Source organism: Salvelinus alpinus, chromosome 23 (genome assembly GCF_045679555.1).
Source record: "Salvelinus alpinus chromosome 23, SLU_Salpinus.1, whole genome shotgun sequence".
Classification (NCBI taxonomy): Eukaryota; Metazoa; Chordata; class Actinopteri; order Salmoniformes; family Salmonidae; genus Salvelinus; species Salvelinus alpinus.
The window spans coordinates 31,332,957-31,349,709 of NC_092108.1; the positions used below are offsets into that span (position 1 = coordinate 31,332,957).

Genomic DNA, 16,753 nt, shown 5'->3' on the forward strand with positions numbered 1-16,753 from the left:
TCTCCACGTCAAGATCAAAGGTGTCAAATAGAACCTGTCTGTTTACAAGTCAAATGACAGACTTCTTGACTACTTACCCTGCTGCTTAAATGCTTTTGTAAATGTCAGTAGTGTAGGGATATGTGTGTGTGTGTGGGGGAGTATCATTTTACAATAACCTTTGATCTTATTGAATATTGTTTTCACTGACAGAAAGAGTTATCTTTCTGAACGAGAAAGATAACCTTCCTCGTTCAGAAGTCATATTTACTGTCTTATGAAATAGATTAATAAATAGCACAACACTCAAATTCATCCAATTAGAAAACATTCATCTTTGAGGGTACTAAGTGTAAAAAGCTTCTCACATCAATGCATAAAAACAGAACTAAATTTATCTTAGGCTTCAATCACACATAAGCTATTGTTGAGGAAGCCGGTAATTTACTCAGTATTGAAGTACCAATCTATCTGTCATTAACATGTTGAAGTCTAGATTTCTTTCCAGAGAGCAGTTCTCGTCTTTTAATCGGCATCTTAAAAGCCTGGATCTCTGTTATCTGATAAAGAGATGCCACCTCAGTGGATGCGCTATGCAGATCGCGGTAAACAACTGAGGCAGTACAGAAATTAATCAAACACACAAACTCCAATGCCCAGGCTCCACCAACTTTAGAATACACTGTATGGGAGAGCGAGATAAAGAGACAGACCGAGATAAAGAGACAGAGTGAAGTGCCTCATGTGATTGACAGTTGGGTCCTATTTTCTCTCCCTCAGCTGGACTATAATGATGCTCTCAGGCTGACTACGGGTGGGACACTGCAAGCTAACCCACAGAGAGGAGCTGCTACATGAAGGGCTTCTGAGTAGCGTCCTCAGGCACAGGATCCACTCCAAAGGGTTGCAGTAAGAGAAGAGGATGTCTGTTACCATGGTGCTGCATGAGGAGAAAATTAAGCTAGAGGTGTGCTGAAGTAAAAAAAGAAAATTCTTATCAGCTTCTAACTTCTGACAATTGCTGACATGTATACCAGCAAAAGAAAGAAGCTTTTCATTCAGTTTATTTATTTATTTCAGTTACAAGTTATGGGAATTGAGGGGTACAATTAAACACGTACAAATTACAATAATTGTGTAATAGTCAAAGTAAGCCGAAACTGAAAAGGAGAGGATTTTCTGAATATATTTCAGATACCGGTATGCCTAATTATAGAAAATAATACTTAGGAACTCAAGGGGTGACAAGGATAACAGTCCTGTAAATAATTAATGGTAAATTGATTGTTCAAGGAAGCTGTCCTGTACAAATTGGGAAGATACAGTATCAAAGTAATCAAGATCACAGATGTTACTTCGAAGTCAGAACCTTTCTATAATTTGGCATTACACTACTCAATTTCAGTGTTACTTTGCTCTTTTTTTAAACCAAGAATAACTCAATGCAAAGACAAAATTCTCTGCAAATAATTTATTAATATATACAAATAAAAAATCATACCATATCTTGGTTGTTTATCAGAAAATAGGTAAGTACTGCAAGTCTTGGCTGTCTAGCAAATCCAATTGATTTCATGTGTTGATGTGTATTGGTTGCAACATGCATCATGACTTAATACAAAATGAAAGTATTTGAGACAGGATTTGTATTATCGAATAGGTGTTTAGTTTAATTTGACATAAGAGAAATATACTGTAGCATGAGTGAAATGTCTCGAAGTCAGTGATTCTTCTGTTGAGTTTTCAAACATTGTCAACACCTAACAACATTCTTGATGCAAAGCCACACCATTGAAAACTTCATTGCAGAACAAAAACAAGTCCAGTTTAAAGGTGTTGCCATTCCTTGAATCATCAAACACATAGGCCAAACATAGGGGTAAAACAAAGACTATTGAAGATGACACAATGGGCTCAAATAGCATTCATACAAAGATGAGTCATTTTGCATTTTATTTTTGTTTTGACTTGTGCTTTGGCCTTTAAAATGTAGCTTCTTGCTGGATGTACCTCTACTGAAATACATTTGTACAAGTTCTTATTAAAAATAACACATTTCAATTCAACCTCAAATCATGTTAAAATGTTCTATTGGTCAATAACTTTATTCAAAAAGAGGATTTCAAAAGAGTCATCTTCCACTTTTGTGCAGAAAGGCCCTCCTCAATGTCACTGAATTATATACATCCACAATACTAGTGTACGATCCGCTCAAAGTCTTTTCCAAAGTATTCTTGCTCATTAAAATCAAAGGACTTCGGTTTAGTTCATTTTTCCAACCTGGTCAGTTCCTCAGATCCTGAATGACGAAATTTCCATTCAACCAAGCCACTATGCTCCAATCCCCGGACTCAGACTGGCCATGAAATGGAGCAGTAGTTTCCAGAGGCTTTGATGAGAATATCTGATGGACCTTCAAACAAGTTCAAGTACCTATGATGAGAGAAAAATACATGTGAGCAGGAAGGAAACACCATGGCTGCATTTACACAGGCATCCCAATTCTGATATTTTTTTCTCTAATTGATCTTTTCAACAATCAGATCAGCTCTGAAAAATAACTGATTGGTCAAAAGACCAATTAGTGGAAAGAAAATATCAGAATTGGGCAGCCTTTGTAGTCTACATTTTATCCAGGCTGAAAAGCCCTACATAGACCCCAATTGACATAGCCTGCAATAAGATGGTCATTGTGAGTTCCCAACAAGAGAAAGACTGTGTAAGTACATAAGTAGACAGTTTAATACAATCAAAAAGCAAACCTTGATTGTTCCTTGACTGTTTGCAGCAATCAACACATTTGAGTCCTATAAGAGAGGTCAGAAAAACACAAACAATGAAACTGTTAAATTAGTACCTGTTGTTGATTGACACCAACATTATTCTATTTCCCTAATTATGCTTTACTAAATAACAACAATGTGGCCTCAAAGAGTGTCTATAAATGTATCTATAATATTCAAACAATATCATCAGGTTATCAACTTCATATGGTGCAAAACCGGTAGAAAACTGAGCTATGCTACTAAGGGAAATTCAGTGAAAAGAGAAAGGAACAATGTTGATACCTCGCTCTACAACCAAGATGCATGAATGGAGGAGCAAACTGAACAGGAGAGGAAATTCAGAAAATATGCACTGGCCTTAAAAAATGCTTATTTATTGTCGAAACCGATGCATTTTGGCCCATAGACTTCATCAAGTGGGGGGGGGGGGGACAAGGGGAGTTAATTTAAGTAGTGACACACCATGGTGTATGACTGTGTTGCCAGGTAGTTCAACCCTGTGTTCTTGTATTTACCAACCATGGGAATTGTAGGTGGCTTGATGTGTTTGAGATAGTGACCATTATCTTAGACCAAACTGTTTGTGTAATGAGCCATTCTTGTGGCAGTTACTTGTCCTTGTGTGAGAGAGTAATAACATGCTCCACTGGACAGTGGTGTCATTCTGCCTAGAGGAATACGCTAGTTTCTTATACACCCTATACTGGGAGCATTATTAAGGTCACAAGACAGGCATTTGTTGTCAGTAAATATTTTGTTTGCAGCCGATTCAAAAGGCTTAACCGTAACGCAGACATATACACTGGATATCAGACATACGAATCACCACTGGTCTGACAAACACACTCTTACCCCGTCAGGCATAGCTCTCCAGCATACAGCGCTGACAAACTCATTGGTGTCATCTTCCTTCTTGTCTTTATCCAGCACACTCTTCACGGTGTCAAACTTAAATGTCAGCAGTGTCTTGGACAGGCCTTTGTAGTATAGATACAGAGAGTTGTTCTCACTTCCTGCAGAGAAAATAATCAAATCATTGTCAGTGATTGAACTCCAAAATCTGGCATTTCATCAGTTCTTTTAGTACTCATCATATAAAAGTACTCACTACATTTGAAAGCACCCAAAAGGCATTCTTAAACAACTGCAAACACATCCACAATTGGTAATTTAGTCTCCAAACAGCATGAATTCTTCAGACACATATGAATGTCAATCTGATTGTGTCAATCTGAGTAAAAGCATTTTCAAATGTGTGGCGCTGGACTTTTGCAGCACCACACAGCATGCAGCTGTCAACATGGGCCGGTCCCACTTACCACACGCAACATAGTCTCCATTGGAGGCAAGGCCAACAAAGTTCTTCTCATTGATGTGGCCCTTGAATGAGCGCAAGCAGTGGGGCTTGCTTACATTCCACAGCTTTAGCTGGCTGTCTGTTGAGCTGTGTGGTACAGAAGAGGAAATATGTCAGCAGAACATGCACTTCAGCTAGAGATGTGTTTTTCTTGCATCGGATGCGTATCAACGTACTGCATCCGCTGATGTCGCCCTTCCACTTCTGCGGCGAAAGGTCACAGAGCTAGAGCATGTATGTTAGACCATGAGACATCCCTAAATTCGTTTTTCTTGCAGATTTGTCTGTAGCGTCCGAACGGTTTGGCCAACAAACTATGGAAAGAAGAGGAGTCTCTCACGAACACTATGGTGTTCTATATTTTGCTCTACAACCCCCCAACAAATGTTATGGGATTACCGTGAAAGGAACCTGTAACAGTTTTAAAAAATGAATGGAAGTGTGAAGGTAGTTTTGTGCCTACATAAAAATAGGTTAAATGTGTAAAAAAGATTTGAGTTAATATTTTAAATGTAACTATATATACAACACCAGTCAAAAGTTTGGACACACCTACTCATTCAAGGATTTTTCTTTATTTTGCCATTTTCTACATTGTAGAATAATAGTGAAGACATCAAAACTGTGAAAAACACACATGGAATCATGTAGTAAACAAAAAAAGTGTTAAACAAATCAAAATATATTTTAGATTCTTCAAAAATAGCCACCCTTTGCCTTGATGACAGCTTTGCACACTCTTGGCATTCTCTCAACCAGCTTCATGAGGTACTCACCTGGAATGCATTTCAAGTAACAGGTGTGCCTTGTTAAATGTTAATTTGTGGAATTTCTTTCCTCTAGTGGCCAATCAGTTATGTTGTGACATGGTAGGGGTAGTATATTTGGTAAAAAACAGGTCTATATTATGGAAATATATTTTGATTTGTTTAAGACTTTTTTGTTTACTACATGATTCCATATGTGTTATTTCACAGGTTTGATGTCTTTACTATTATTCTACAATGTAGAAAATAGTGAAAAGAACAACCCTGTAATGAGTAGGTGTGTCTAAACTTTTGACTAGTACTATATATATATATATATATATATATATATATATATATATATATATATATATATATATATGTTTGTGTGTATACATATATATACACACACACACACATATATATATATATATACACATACATATACACATACACATATATATACACATATATATGTATATGTGTATATTTAGTACCAGTCAAAAGTTTAGACACACCTACTCATTTACACATACACACCCTAGATTTAGGACACACTATTCAAATCCTTGTCCTTTTTGCCATTCATGAATGTGTTATTCAATGTGTTTCTATGGTCCATAGTATGACCATCTTTAAACAATTCCATATGTCATCAGTTTAGCACCACCCAACGTCTTAGAATCTAAAGAATTAAGATCAGTGACCTAAAAAGGCAAATACTGTGTTAATTTGGGGAACATCTACCATACAGTCATTCAAAATGTCAAACCGTGACAACCCAGAACTTAATTTGATTGAGGTGACTTACGCAGATACAATTTCCTCTCCGTTGACAAACTTAGCGTAGGACACAGCTTTCCTGTGGCCTTTGAACACCATGATGGGCTGTTTAGTGTTGCGGAGGTCGTAGTAGTGGACACAGTGGTCTGGGAGAAAACGCAGAAAAGGACACAGTTGTAATTTGGGGGAGGGGGTTTGGAAGAAGTAGCAGCAGCGCATTCAGGTCATTCTCATGAAACCATTAAAATACCATGGCAGTAATGATTTTAAATATTAAACATGTCATTTAGTAATATAACTAAATATCATAAGATAGTGTTCTCTACCTTGCACAAAGAGTGATTTCAACATAGTAATTAATTATTTTTGTATTTTATTGCATTTTCTGCTGAAATTCTCATTACTGCAACCGTCCAGCTGTCTAAGTGTATGTTATGTTGTAATTTAAAAACAGAGTAAAATGAAAATATTCAGAAAAAAATAAATGGATGTTCTAGACGTTTTCAAATGACAGAAAAAATATGAACTGAATATTCATGTATAATAATAAATGACAAAATTGTGGAAAAATGAAGTGTCTATGACTGATGTTCTCATCCTCCGCAACATTTTTGAAGGACTGTTTACACACACACAGAGAATTTTAAACAAAGTTTGATTTTGAATGAAGCAACACATCTGCCAGTACCATCAAGATGGCTACCAGGTTAGCAGATCTCTTTATATTTCTCCAGTTAACAGTTAAAAAGATTCTCTTGTCAGACTGCGTACACAACATAATTAATTATCATTACAGATAGGTTTCCACATTTAGAAAAACATTACATTTAACATTTTCTATGAAAATATACTTCATTAATGTCTAATTATGTACATTGAGTAAACATTTGCTTAGTCATCATGTCTTCTCTATTGTTAGCAAAACATGCTAAGGTTCCTCATCCTCCGCAACACCATTCTCACTTACCGCTGCAATTTAAGGCCAGTTGCGGTAGAGAGAACTTCTGTTTCGGTAATGAGAATTTAATCATACAGACTATATTTTTTAAATATATATAATAAACTATTAATTTAAATATTATTTACTAATGGTTGATATTTTGCTTTATGTCCTGTTTAATTGCAGACAGTCAGCAAGGGACAAAAAGAAAGCTTAAGCAAAATTCAGAGAAAACATTTACACCAACCCAGAACTACTGGAAGAGTACCAAAGGAAGGAGAGAGAGAGGTTAGGGGGTGGAGAAGTTACGGCAAGAGTAATTAACTTTTATAAATAAATATGTCTATAGGAAGCCTATGCCCTCATTCAGTGTCTATAGGAAGTCACACATCCACCACACACACAGTAAGCCATTTAGTTTGTACTATAGGATGTCCATACAGTCTAAGCTAGTCATTCCCTACTATAGGATGTGTACACACAGACACACACAGTCTGTAAGCCATTCAGTCTCTACTATAGGATGACGTGTCCATAACAGTAAGATTTTTCCCATGTTTGAGAAATGCTCATTTCATGTCATGCTACATTTCCAGTTCCAGATATCAAAAACGAAATGGAAATTGTAAAGTCAAGAAAACTCAAGATCTGACAAAGAAGCAACATGAAAAGAAGAAAACAGCTAAAAGAAACAGCTAAAAGCTGTACTGGACATAACACCATCAAGCGAGGAAGATGATACACTTCAACATGTCCAAGAAGCAAATGAAATTATTCAAAATCTTCAAGAAGACACAGCCTAACCAAGAGAACCTCAGCAGGTAAAAGTCCCTGCCATCAACTCAACTCAATAAAGAAGAGAGACATCTCTACAGACACCAGGACCAATGAAGACATCTACCCCAAAGGAATAACCCCAAAAGAGGAACAGAAGAAAGAAAAACACAATCAAAATTGAGGTCAAAGCTGTGTTACACAGAAAAGAAGCTGCTGGAGAGGACCAAAGAGATGGTCAACGTAAAGGAAAGACTGAAAAGACTTGAGATGATGGCCAAGAGGAAGCAGGTAATTGTCAACATAGAAGGCAGAGAGGTCCAGAAGAAAACTACTAAGAGAGGTCAGAGAACATCACCCAATAACAGCCAGAGAAGACTAATGCGCAAACTTGTTAGCCACTTCCTTCATCAAAATTCGAAAAAAGGGCCAGATAGTGTCTGTTACGGCTCTCTTACGGAATATCTTCATAGAAGATTTCTGTCTGTCAAGGCACAACATTTCCAAGCCTTATTTATTTAAACTTAAGCCATTTTGGATTGGCCAGCGAAGAGTCACAGACAGAGAAACATGTGCTCGCATTAAAACTTTGGCTTGAAGATAAAGACGCTGCATCAGCTTGGGGTCACAGAAATATCATCCCCAAGAGACACTTTACAGGCCAGTGTGTGTAGTGATGATGACGTGCTATTCTAATGTTTATGTATGTGTTGTTTTTGTGTGTTCTCTGATTTTAGACTACAGTGGCTTGCGAAAGTATTCACCCCCTTGGCATTTTTCCTATTTTGTTGCCTTACAACCTGGAATTATAATATATTTTTGGGGAGTTCGTATAATTTGATTAACACAACATGCCTACCACTTTGAAGATGCAAAATATTTTTTATTGTGACACAAACAAGAAATAAGACAAAAAAATTGAAAACTTGTGTGCATATCTATTCACCCCCCCAAAGTCAATACTTTGTAGAGCCACCTTTTGCAGCAATTACAGCTGCAAGTCTCTTGGGGTATGTCTCTATAAGCTTGGCACATCTAGCCACTGGGATGTTTGCCCATTCTTCAAGGCCAAACTGCTCTAGCTCCTTCAAGTTGGATGGGTTCCGATGGTGTACAGCAATCTTTAAGTTATACCACAGATTCTCAACTGGATTGAGGTCTGGGCTTGACTAGGCCATTCCAAGACATTTAAACATTTCCCCTTAAATCACTCGTGTGTTGCTTTAGCAGTATGCTTAGGGTCACTGTCGTGCTGGAAGGTGAATCTCCGACCCAGTCTCAAATCTCTTGAAGACTGAAACAGGTTTCCTCAAGAATTTCCCTGTATTTAGCGCCATCCATCATTCCTTCAAATTCTGACCAGTTTCCCAGTCCCTGTCGATGAAAAACATACCCACAGCATGATTCTGCCACCTCCATGCTTCACTGTGGAGATGGCGTTAAAGGTTCTGGGTAGCATTCCACAAGCTTAAACAATAAGTTGGGTGAATTTTTTCCCATTCCTCCTGACAGAGCTGGTGTAACTGAGTCATGTTTGTAGGCCTCCTTGCTCGCACAGGTTTTTCAGTTCTGCCTTCAAATTTTCTATGGGATTGAGGTCAAGGCTTTGCGATGGCCACTCCAATACATTGACTTTGTTGTCCTTAAGCCATTTTGCCACAACTTTGGAAGTATGCTTGGGTTCATTGTCCATTTGGAAGACCCCTTTGCGACCAGGATTTAACTTCCTGACTGATGTCTTGAGATGTTGCTTCAATATATCCACATAAATTTCCTACCTCATGATGCCATCTATTTTGTGAAGTGCACCAGTCCCTCCTGCAGCAAAGCACCCCCACAAAGTGATGCTGCCACCCCCGTTCTTCACGGTTGGGACGGTGTTCTTTGGCTTGCAAGCCTCCCCCTTTTTCTTCCAAACATAACGATGGTCATTATGGCCAAACAGTTCTATTTTGTTTCATCAGAGGAGAGGACATTTCTCCAAAAAGTCTGATCTTTGTCACCATGTGGGTTGCAAACCGTAGTCTGGCTTTTTTTATGGCGGTTTTGGAGCAGTGGCTTCTTCCTTGCTGAGCAGCCTTTCAGGTTATATCAATATAGGACTTGTTTTACTGTGTATATACGATGCACCAATTGAGTCTCATAGCAAAGGGTCTGAATACTTAAGTACATACGTTTTTAAATTATTATTTTATAAATTTGCAAAACATTTCTCAACCTGTTTTTGCTTTGTCATTATTGGGTATTGTGTGTGAGTATGTGTGTGAGTGTGTGTGTTGCGGAGGAAACATTTTCTTAAATCCATTTTAGTCTGTAAAGTAGGAAAATGTAGAAAAAGTATACACATATATATATTACACACACACACTTTTGTACCTGTTTCCTCCAGCATCTTCACAAGGTCCTTTGCTGTTGTTTTAGGATTGATTTGCACTTTTCGCACAAAAGCACGTTCATCTCTAGGAGACAGAACGTGTCTCCTTCCTCAGCGGTATGACGGCTGCGTGGTCCCATGGTGTTTATACTTGCATACTATTGTTTGTACAGATGAACGTGGTACCTTCAGGCGTTTGGAAATTTCTCCCAAGGATGAACCAGACTTGTGGAGGTCTACAATCTTTTTCTGAGGTCTTGGCTGATTTCTTTTGATTTTCCCATGATGTCAAGCAAAGAGGCACGGAGTTTTAAGGTAGACCTTGAAATACATCCACATGTACACCTCCAATTGACTCAAATTATGTCAATTAGCCTATCAGAAGCTTCTAAAGCCATGACACAATTTTCTGGAATTTTCCAAGCTGTTTAAAGGCGCCGTCAACTTAGTGTATGTAAACTTCTGACCCACTGGAATTGTGATACAGTGAATTATAAGTGAAATAATCTGTCTGTAAACAATTGTTGGAAAAATTACTTGTGTCAGGCACAAAGTAGATGTCCTAACCGACTTGCCCAAACTATAGTTAGTTAACAAGAAATTTGTGGAGTGGTTGAAAAACAAGTTTTAATCACTCCAACATAAGTGTATGTAAACTTCCGACTTCAACTGTATACTGAGATCATGTGACAGATCACGTGACACTTAGTTAAATAAAGTCCACCTGTGTGCAATCTAAGACTTCTGAAGGTAATTGGTTGCACCAGATCTTATTTAGGGGCTTCATAGCAAAAGGGGTTAATACATATGCACGCACCACTTTTCCGTTTTAAATTTTTTGAAACAAGTAATTTCTTTCATTTCACTTCACCAATTTGGACTATTTTGTCAATGTCCATTACAAGAAATCCAAATAAAAATCGATTTAAATTACAGATTGTAATGCACCAAAGTAGCAAAAATACCAAGGGGGTGAATACTTTTGCAAGGCACTGTATTGTTTGTTCTGTACTTTGAAGCACTGCAAAATGAAATTGATTGAACTTGAATCCATGATTGTGCCAATATTATCTAATTTATTTTCTACATCAAATTGTATAATGTTTTTAACCATACCTCAGTCTTAGTATACTTATTATCATTATCGAAATCATCAACCCCATTTTCGAAACCTATGTATCATTACCGCAACAGGTGTTAATTGAATGAATGGAAAAATAGTAGTTTGCTTTTAACTGCATGTGCAGAAAATCTACGTTATGTTCTTCAGGCTTGCCACATTTTGAAAATATGTCAGGTTTCAATGAAATATCAAAAATATTAGGTTGTAGATTGCAGAAGGTGTTGCGGTAATGAGAGAAATCAGTCAAAATCAAATAAAAATGTTAATTAAAAAAAATATATATATATATAGTTTCAAGTAACTGTGCATGACTTAAAAAATATATTATGTATTAGCTTTCCCAATGGTCTTGATGTTTTCAGACCATTGCCTTAATGAGATTTTTAAGGACTTGTTTCGGGAAAATATGTTCAAAAGGTGTTAAATTGTCAGTAAATGTTTATAAATTACACACTTCAGACTTCAGACCTTGTTATTAATGTCTAAAAAGGAAATTTGTTGATGCAAGTATTTTTAAAGATTTCATGTTTGAAATCAAAGAAACCAAGATTGTGAGAATCACCCATTCGGGGAAGTATTCAGACCCCTTGACTTTCACATTTTGCTAGGTTACAACTTTATTTATTTTCCTCATGAATCTACACACAATACCCCACAATGACAAAGTGAAAAATAAGGTTTTAGGAATGTTCGCAAAACCCCCCCCTGAAATATCACATTTACATAAGTATTCAGACCCTTAACTCAGTAGTTCGTAGAAGCACCTTTCGATGCTGTAATCGCTGCCAGTCTTCTTGTGTATGTAGCTACAAGCTTGGCACACCTGTATTTGGGGAGTTTCTCCCATTCTTCTCTGCAGATCCTCTCAAGCTCTGTCAGGTTGGGTGGGGAGCATCGCTGCACAGCTATTTTCAGTTCTCTCCAGGGATGTTGGATCGGGTTCAAGTCCGGTCTCTGGCTGGGCCACTCAAGGACATTCAGAGGCTTGTCTCGAAGCCACTCCTGCGTTGTCTAGGTGGTGTGCTTTGGGTCGTTGTCTTGTTGGAAGGTGAACCTTCGCCCCGGTCTGAGGTCCTGAGCAGGTTTTCTTCAAAGATCGCTCTGTACTTTGCTCCGTTAATTTTTTCCTTGATCCTGACTAGTCTCCCAGTCCCTGCCGCTGAAAAACATTCAAACAGCATGATGTTGCCACCACCATGATTCACCGTAGGGATGGTGCCAGGTTTCCTCCAGACGTGACACTTCAATCTTGTTTTTTTCAGACCAGATAATCTTGTTTCTCATGGTTTGGAAGTCCTTTAGGTGCCTGGTGGCAATCTCCAAGCGGGCTGTCATGTGCCTTTTACTGAGGATTGGCTTCCATCTGGCCAGTCTATCATAAAGGCCTGATTGGTGGAGTGTTGCAGAGATGGTTGTCCTTCTGGCAGGTTCTCCCATCTCCACAGAGGAAAGGGGGATACCTAGTCAGTTGTACAACTGAATGCATTCTGGGTTGGCACCCCCCCTTGGTTAGTGCCGTGGCGGAGATCTTTGTGGGCTATACTCGGCCTTGTCTCAGGATTGTAAGTTGGTGGTTGAAGATATCCCTCTAGTGGTGTGGGGGCTGTGCTTTGGCAAAGTGGGTGGGGTTATATCCTTCCTGTTTGGCCCTGTCCAGGGGTATCATCGGATGGGGCCACAGTGTCTTCTGACCCCTCCTGTCTCAGCCTCCAGTATTTATGCTGCAGTAGTTTATGTGTCGGGGGGCTAGGGTCAGTTTGTTATATCTGGAGTACTTCTCCTGTCTTATCCGGTGTCCTGTGTGAATTTAAGTATGCTCTCTCTAATTCTCTCCTTCTCTCTTTCTTTCTCTCTCTCGGAGGACCTGAGCCATAGGACCATGCGTCAGGACTACCTGGCATGATGACTCCTTGCTGTCCCCAGTCCACCTGGCCTTGCTGCTGTTCCAGTTTCAACTGTTCTGCCTGCGGTTATGGAACCCTGACCTGTCCACCGGATGTGCTACCTGTCCCAGACCTGCTGTTTTCAACTCTCTAGAGACCGCAGGAGCGGTAGAGATACTCTTAATGATCGGCTATGAAAAGCCAACTGACATTTACTCCTGAGGTGCTGACTTGCTACACCCTCGATAACTACTGTGATTATTATTATTTGACCATGCTGGTCATTTATGAACATTTGAACATCTTGGCCATGTTCTGTTATAATCTCCACCCGGCACAGCCAGAAGAGGACTGTCCACCCCTCATAGCCTGGTTCCTCTCTAGGTTTCTTCCTAGGTTTTGGCCTTTCTAGGGAGTTTTTCCTAGCCACCGTGCTTCTACACCTGCATTGCTTGCTGTTTGGGGTTTTAGGCTGGGTTTCTGTACAGCACTTTGAGATATTAGCTGATGTACAAAGGGCTATATAAATAAATTTGATTTGAATGCATTCAACTGAAATGTGTCTTCCACATTTAACCCAACCCCTCTGAATCAGAGAGGTGCAGAGGTCTGCCATAATCGACACCCACGTCTTCGGCACCCGGGAACAGTGGGTTAACTGCCTTGCTCAGAGGCAGAACAACTCGGGAGTCAAACCAGCAACTTTTCGGTTACTGGCCCAACACTAACCACTGGAGCTCTGTCAGAGTGACCATCGTGTTGTTGGTCACCTCCCTGACCAAGGCCTTTCTCACCCGATTGCTCAGTTTGGCCGGGTTGTCTGATCTAGGAAGTCCAAAACCTCAACCATTTAGGGCCTCCCGAGTGACGCGGCGGTCTAAGGCACTTGATCGATCACGGGCTGTCTCAGCCAGCTGCGACTGGGAGACCCATAAGGCAGCGCACAATTGACCCAGCATCATCCGGGTTTGAGGAGGATTTGGCCGGCCGGGATGTCCTTGTCTCATCGCGCTTTTGCGACTCCTTGTGGCGGGCCGGGCACATGCACACTGACTTAGGTCACCAGTTGGATGGTGTTTCCTCTGACACATTGATGCGGCTTGCTTCCGGGTTAAGCAAGCAGTGTGTCAATAAGCCGTGCGGCCTGGCAGGGTCGTGTTTCGGAGGATGCACGGCTGTCGACCTTTGCCTCTCCCGAGTAACTACCAATTGGATATCACAAAATTGGGGAGAAAAAGATAATTAAATACAACTTCTTCCATTTAAGAATGATGGAGGCTATTGTGTTCTTGGGGACCTTCAATGCTGCAGAAATGTTTTGGTACCCTTCCCCAGATCTGTACCTCGACACAATCCTGTCTCGGAGTTCTACGGACAATTCCTTCCACCTCATGGCTTGGTTTTTGCTCTGACATGCACTGTCAACTGTGGGACCTTTATATAAACAGGTGTGCCACTTTCCAAATCATGTCCAATCAATTTAATTTATCACAGGTGGACTCCAGTCAAGTTGTATAATCAATGGAAACAGGATGCAGCTGAGCTCAATTTCTATTCTCATAGCAAAGGGTCTGAATACTTATGTAAATAAGGTATTTCTGCTTTTTATTTTTACTAAATGTGGAAACATTTCTAAAAAGCTGTTACCACTTTGTCATTATGGGGTATTGTGTGTAGATTGATGAGGATTTATTTTATTTAATCCATTTTAGAATAAGACTAACAAAATGTGGAAATAGTCAAGGGGTCTGAATACTTTCCGAAAGCATTGTAGCGTCACAGATGAACCTACCTGCACAACCAAAAGCAAGATGATACCTCGACGTTGGACTGAACTTTACACAGCACACATTTGCTTTGGCCTCGATGCTGGCGACTGAATTGTCAAGGTTGGTAGACCATAACTTCACTGAAAGATAAAATAAAAACCATATGCAATCCTAGATCAATAACAAAACAACAAAGATGTTGAAACTAGCACTATGTTCACTTTAAATCCAGCAGGCATCTTGTTTATTAGGACACAGGGAGAAGTGCAAACAAACGATTGCATTGTTTCAACATTACCTTTTGCATCATCAGAACCAGAGGCTAGAAGCTTGGGATCCATGAGGTTGAAATCGACACTCCAACACCTTTTCTCATGCTCCTGAAGGAACATCACAGGTGTGAAACAAACATAACTGACTTCTATAACGGAAGAGATTTCAAATCTACAGAGCATTCTACCCCCAAAGAATCTCACTAGCCCAGGAGAACAGTGTATATTTTAGCAATGGTTTCCTTTCAAGACAGAGTGCATGAAATATGTATTTAATACATCTGCAAAGTGGACGTTTCCATTTAGTAATGGATATACTGTAGTGTCTAAACAACCAAACAAAAGGTAAAAGCTTCTGGGTATAGGGGGCATTAGCAGCAACAATATCCACAGCTGTGGTCTGTTCCATTGTATTGGAGCAGTGGTATTTGAAAGTGGGGAACCTCGGGAAATGAGTGTGTCAGGGGAAACATTTATAAACCATGCATACGTACAAAATATACACCAAAATGTGTGTGTGCCAGTTCCCACAATAGTTGACATTTATAAAAACTTGACGGGAGAATGGCCTTTCCTCCACGCAAAGATTAGACCATGCGTACGCACATCTTCTAGTGGTTCAAGAATTTTATGGCAAGCAGGCAATTAGGGCTAAGTATTTTGTGCAAGTGAGGAATATGACATGCTTATTCATGGGCTCCCGAGTGGCGCAGCGGTCTAAGGCACTGCATCTCAGTGCAAGAGGCGTCACTACAGTCCCTGGTTCGAATCCAGGCTGTATCACATCCGGGCCGTGATTGGGAGTCCCATAGGGCGTGGCGCACAATTGGCCTAGCGTCGACCAGGTTTGGCCGGAGTAGGCCATCATTGTAAATAAGAAATTTGTTCTTAACCAACTTGCCTAGTTACATATAAAAGTTTAAATTAAATAAAAACCATAAAAACAAAATATGATGCAGCCATTTGTCATTAGTGAGAAGACCGAAAACTGTGTGCGTTTTATTTCTGGAATCTAAAATAATTACACACAGGAATCTATACTGAACAAAAATATAAAACACAACATGCAACAATTTCAAAGATTTGACTGAGTTACAGTTCATATATGGAAATCAGTCAATTTAAATAAATGAATTAGGACCGAATCTACGGATTTCACATGACTGGGCAAAGGCGCCATCAACATGGTACACACAGCATAGGCCCACCCACTGGGAAGCCGGGCCGTGCCAATCGGCACGAGTTTTTCCCCACAAAGGGATTTATTACATAGAGAAATATGCTTCCGCACCCCCTCAGACGATCCCACAGCTGAAGAAGCCGGATGTGGAGTTCCTGGGCTGGCGTGGATACACGTGGTCTGCAGTTGTGAGGCCGGTTGGATGTACTGCAAAATTATCTAAAACTACGTTGGCGGCGGCTTTTGGTAAATTAACATTCAATTCTCTGGCAACAGCTCTGGTGTACATTCCTGCAGGTATTGTTTGACAACTACAAGCACTGAGCTTGTCTGATGCTTTAAGCACACAAATGACTCAAGAGCCCGATGGGTCACGGTGTTTAAAAAAATGACAGTGTGACTGGCGCACGCTCACTCTCCTCTCTACTGCAGCGAAAAGGCACCATAGCAAGTGTTTATTGTGCTGTCTGTGCTGAAGCTGCAACAATTTCAGACGTTTAGTTTAATTGTTTCTGACTAAAAAGTTCAGTTATCGGAAAAAAATGTCCCTATTCCCCGAAATTGATGAGGAAGACTGAAACTCGAAACTGGCAAATGTTTACTGGTTGCTCAGGAGGGAAAGGGGAAGTCAGATCTGTGGAAGACATTTTTCTTAGTTGTGGAAACTACTGGAGATCAAGAAACTAGTAGGGTATAGGAGGAGCAAGCGTTGCGTGAGTATTGTGTGTGCCAAACAGTTGCTGTTAGATAATATCACTTTTTCGGACTATTTAGAACAGTGTAAACA

At 39.8% G+C, this 16,753-nt stretch overlaps 1 protein-coding gene across 2 annotated transcripts in view; it reads right to left on the bottom strand.

Moving 5' to 3' along the window:
- Window positions 1-1,025: 1,025 nt before the first annotated feature.
- Window positions 1,026-16,753, bottom strand: part of LOC139550798 (E3 ubiquitin-protein ligase COP1-like) — a 33,786-nt gene continuing 18,058 nt past the window's right edge. Inside the window, exons 14-20 of one of the 2 annotated variants that reach the window (XM_071361959.1) lie at window positions 14,813-14,891; window positions 14,538-14,654; window positions 5,680-5,797; window positions 4,085-4,209; window positions 3,618-3,778; window positions 2,742-2,786; window positions 1,026-2,412 (exon numbers count right to left, since the gene is read on the bottom strand). In XM_071361959.1, the coding sequence (XP_071218060.1) occupies window positions 2,395-2,412; window positions 2,742-2,786; window positions 3,618-3,778; window positions 4,085-4,209; window positions 5,680-5,797; window positions 14,538-14,654; window positions 14,813-14,891 (663 nt within the window). In that variant the 3' untranslated portion in view covers window positions 1,026-2,394. Of the gene's footprint in view, window positions 2,413-2,741; window positions 2,787-3,617; window positions 3,779-4,084; window positions 4,210-5,679; window positions 5,798-14,537; window positions 14,655-14,812; window positions 14,895-16,753 lie in introns of both variants that reach the window. The other variant, XM_071361958.1, reaches the window with a different exon arrangement.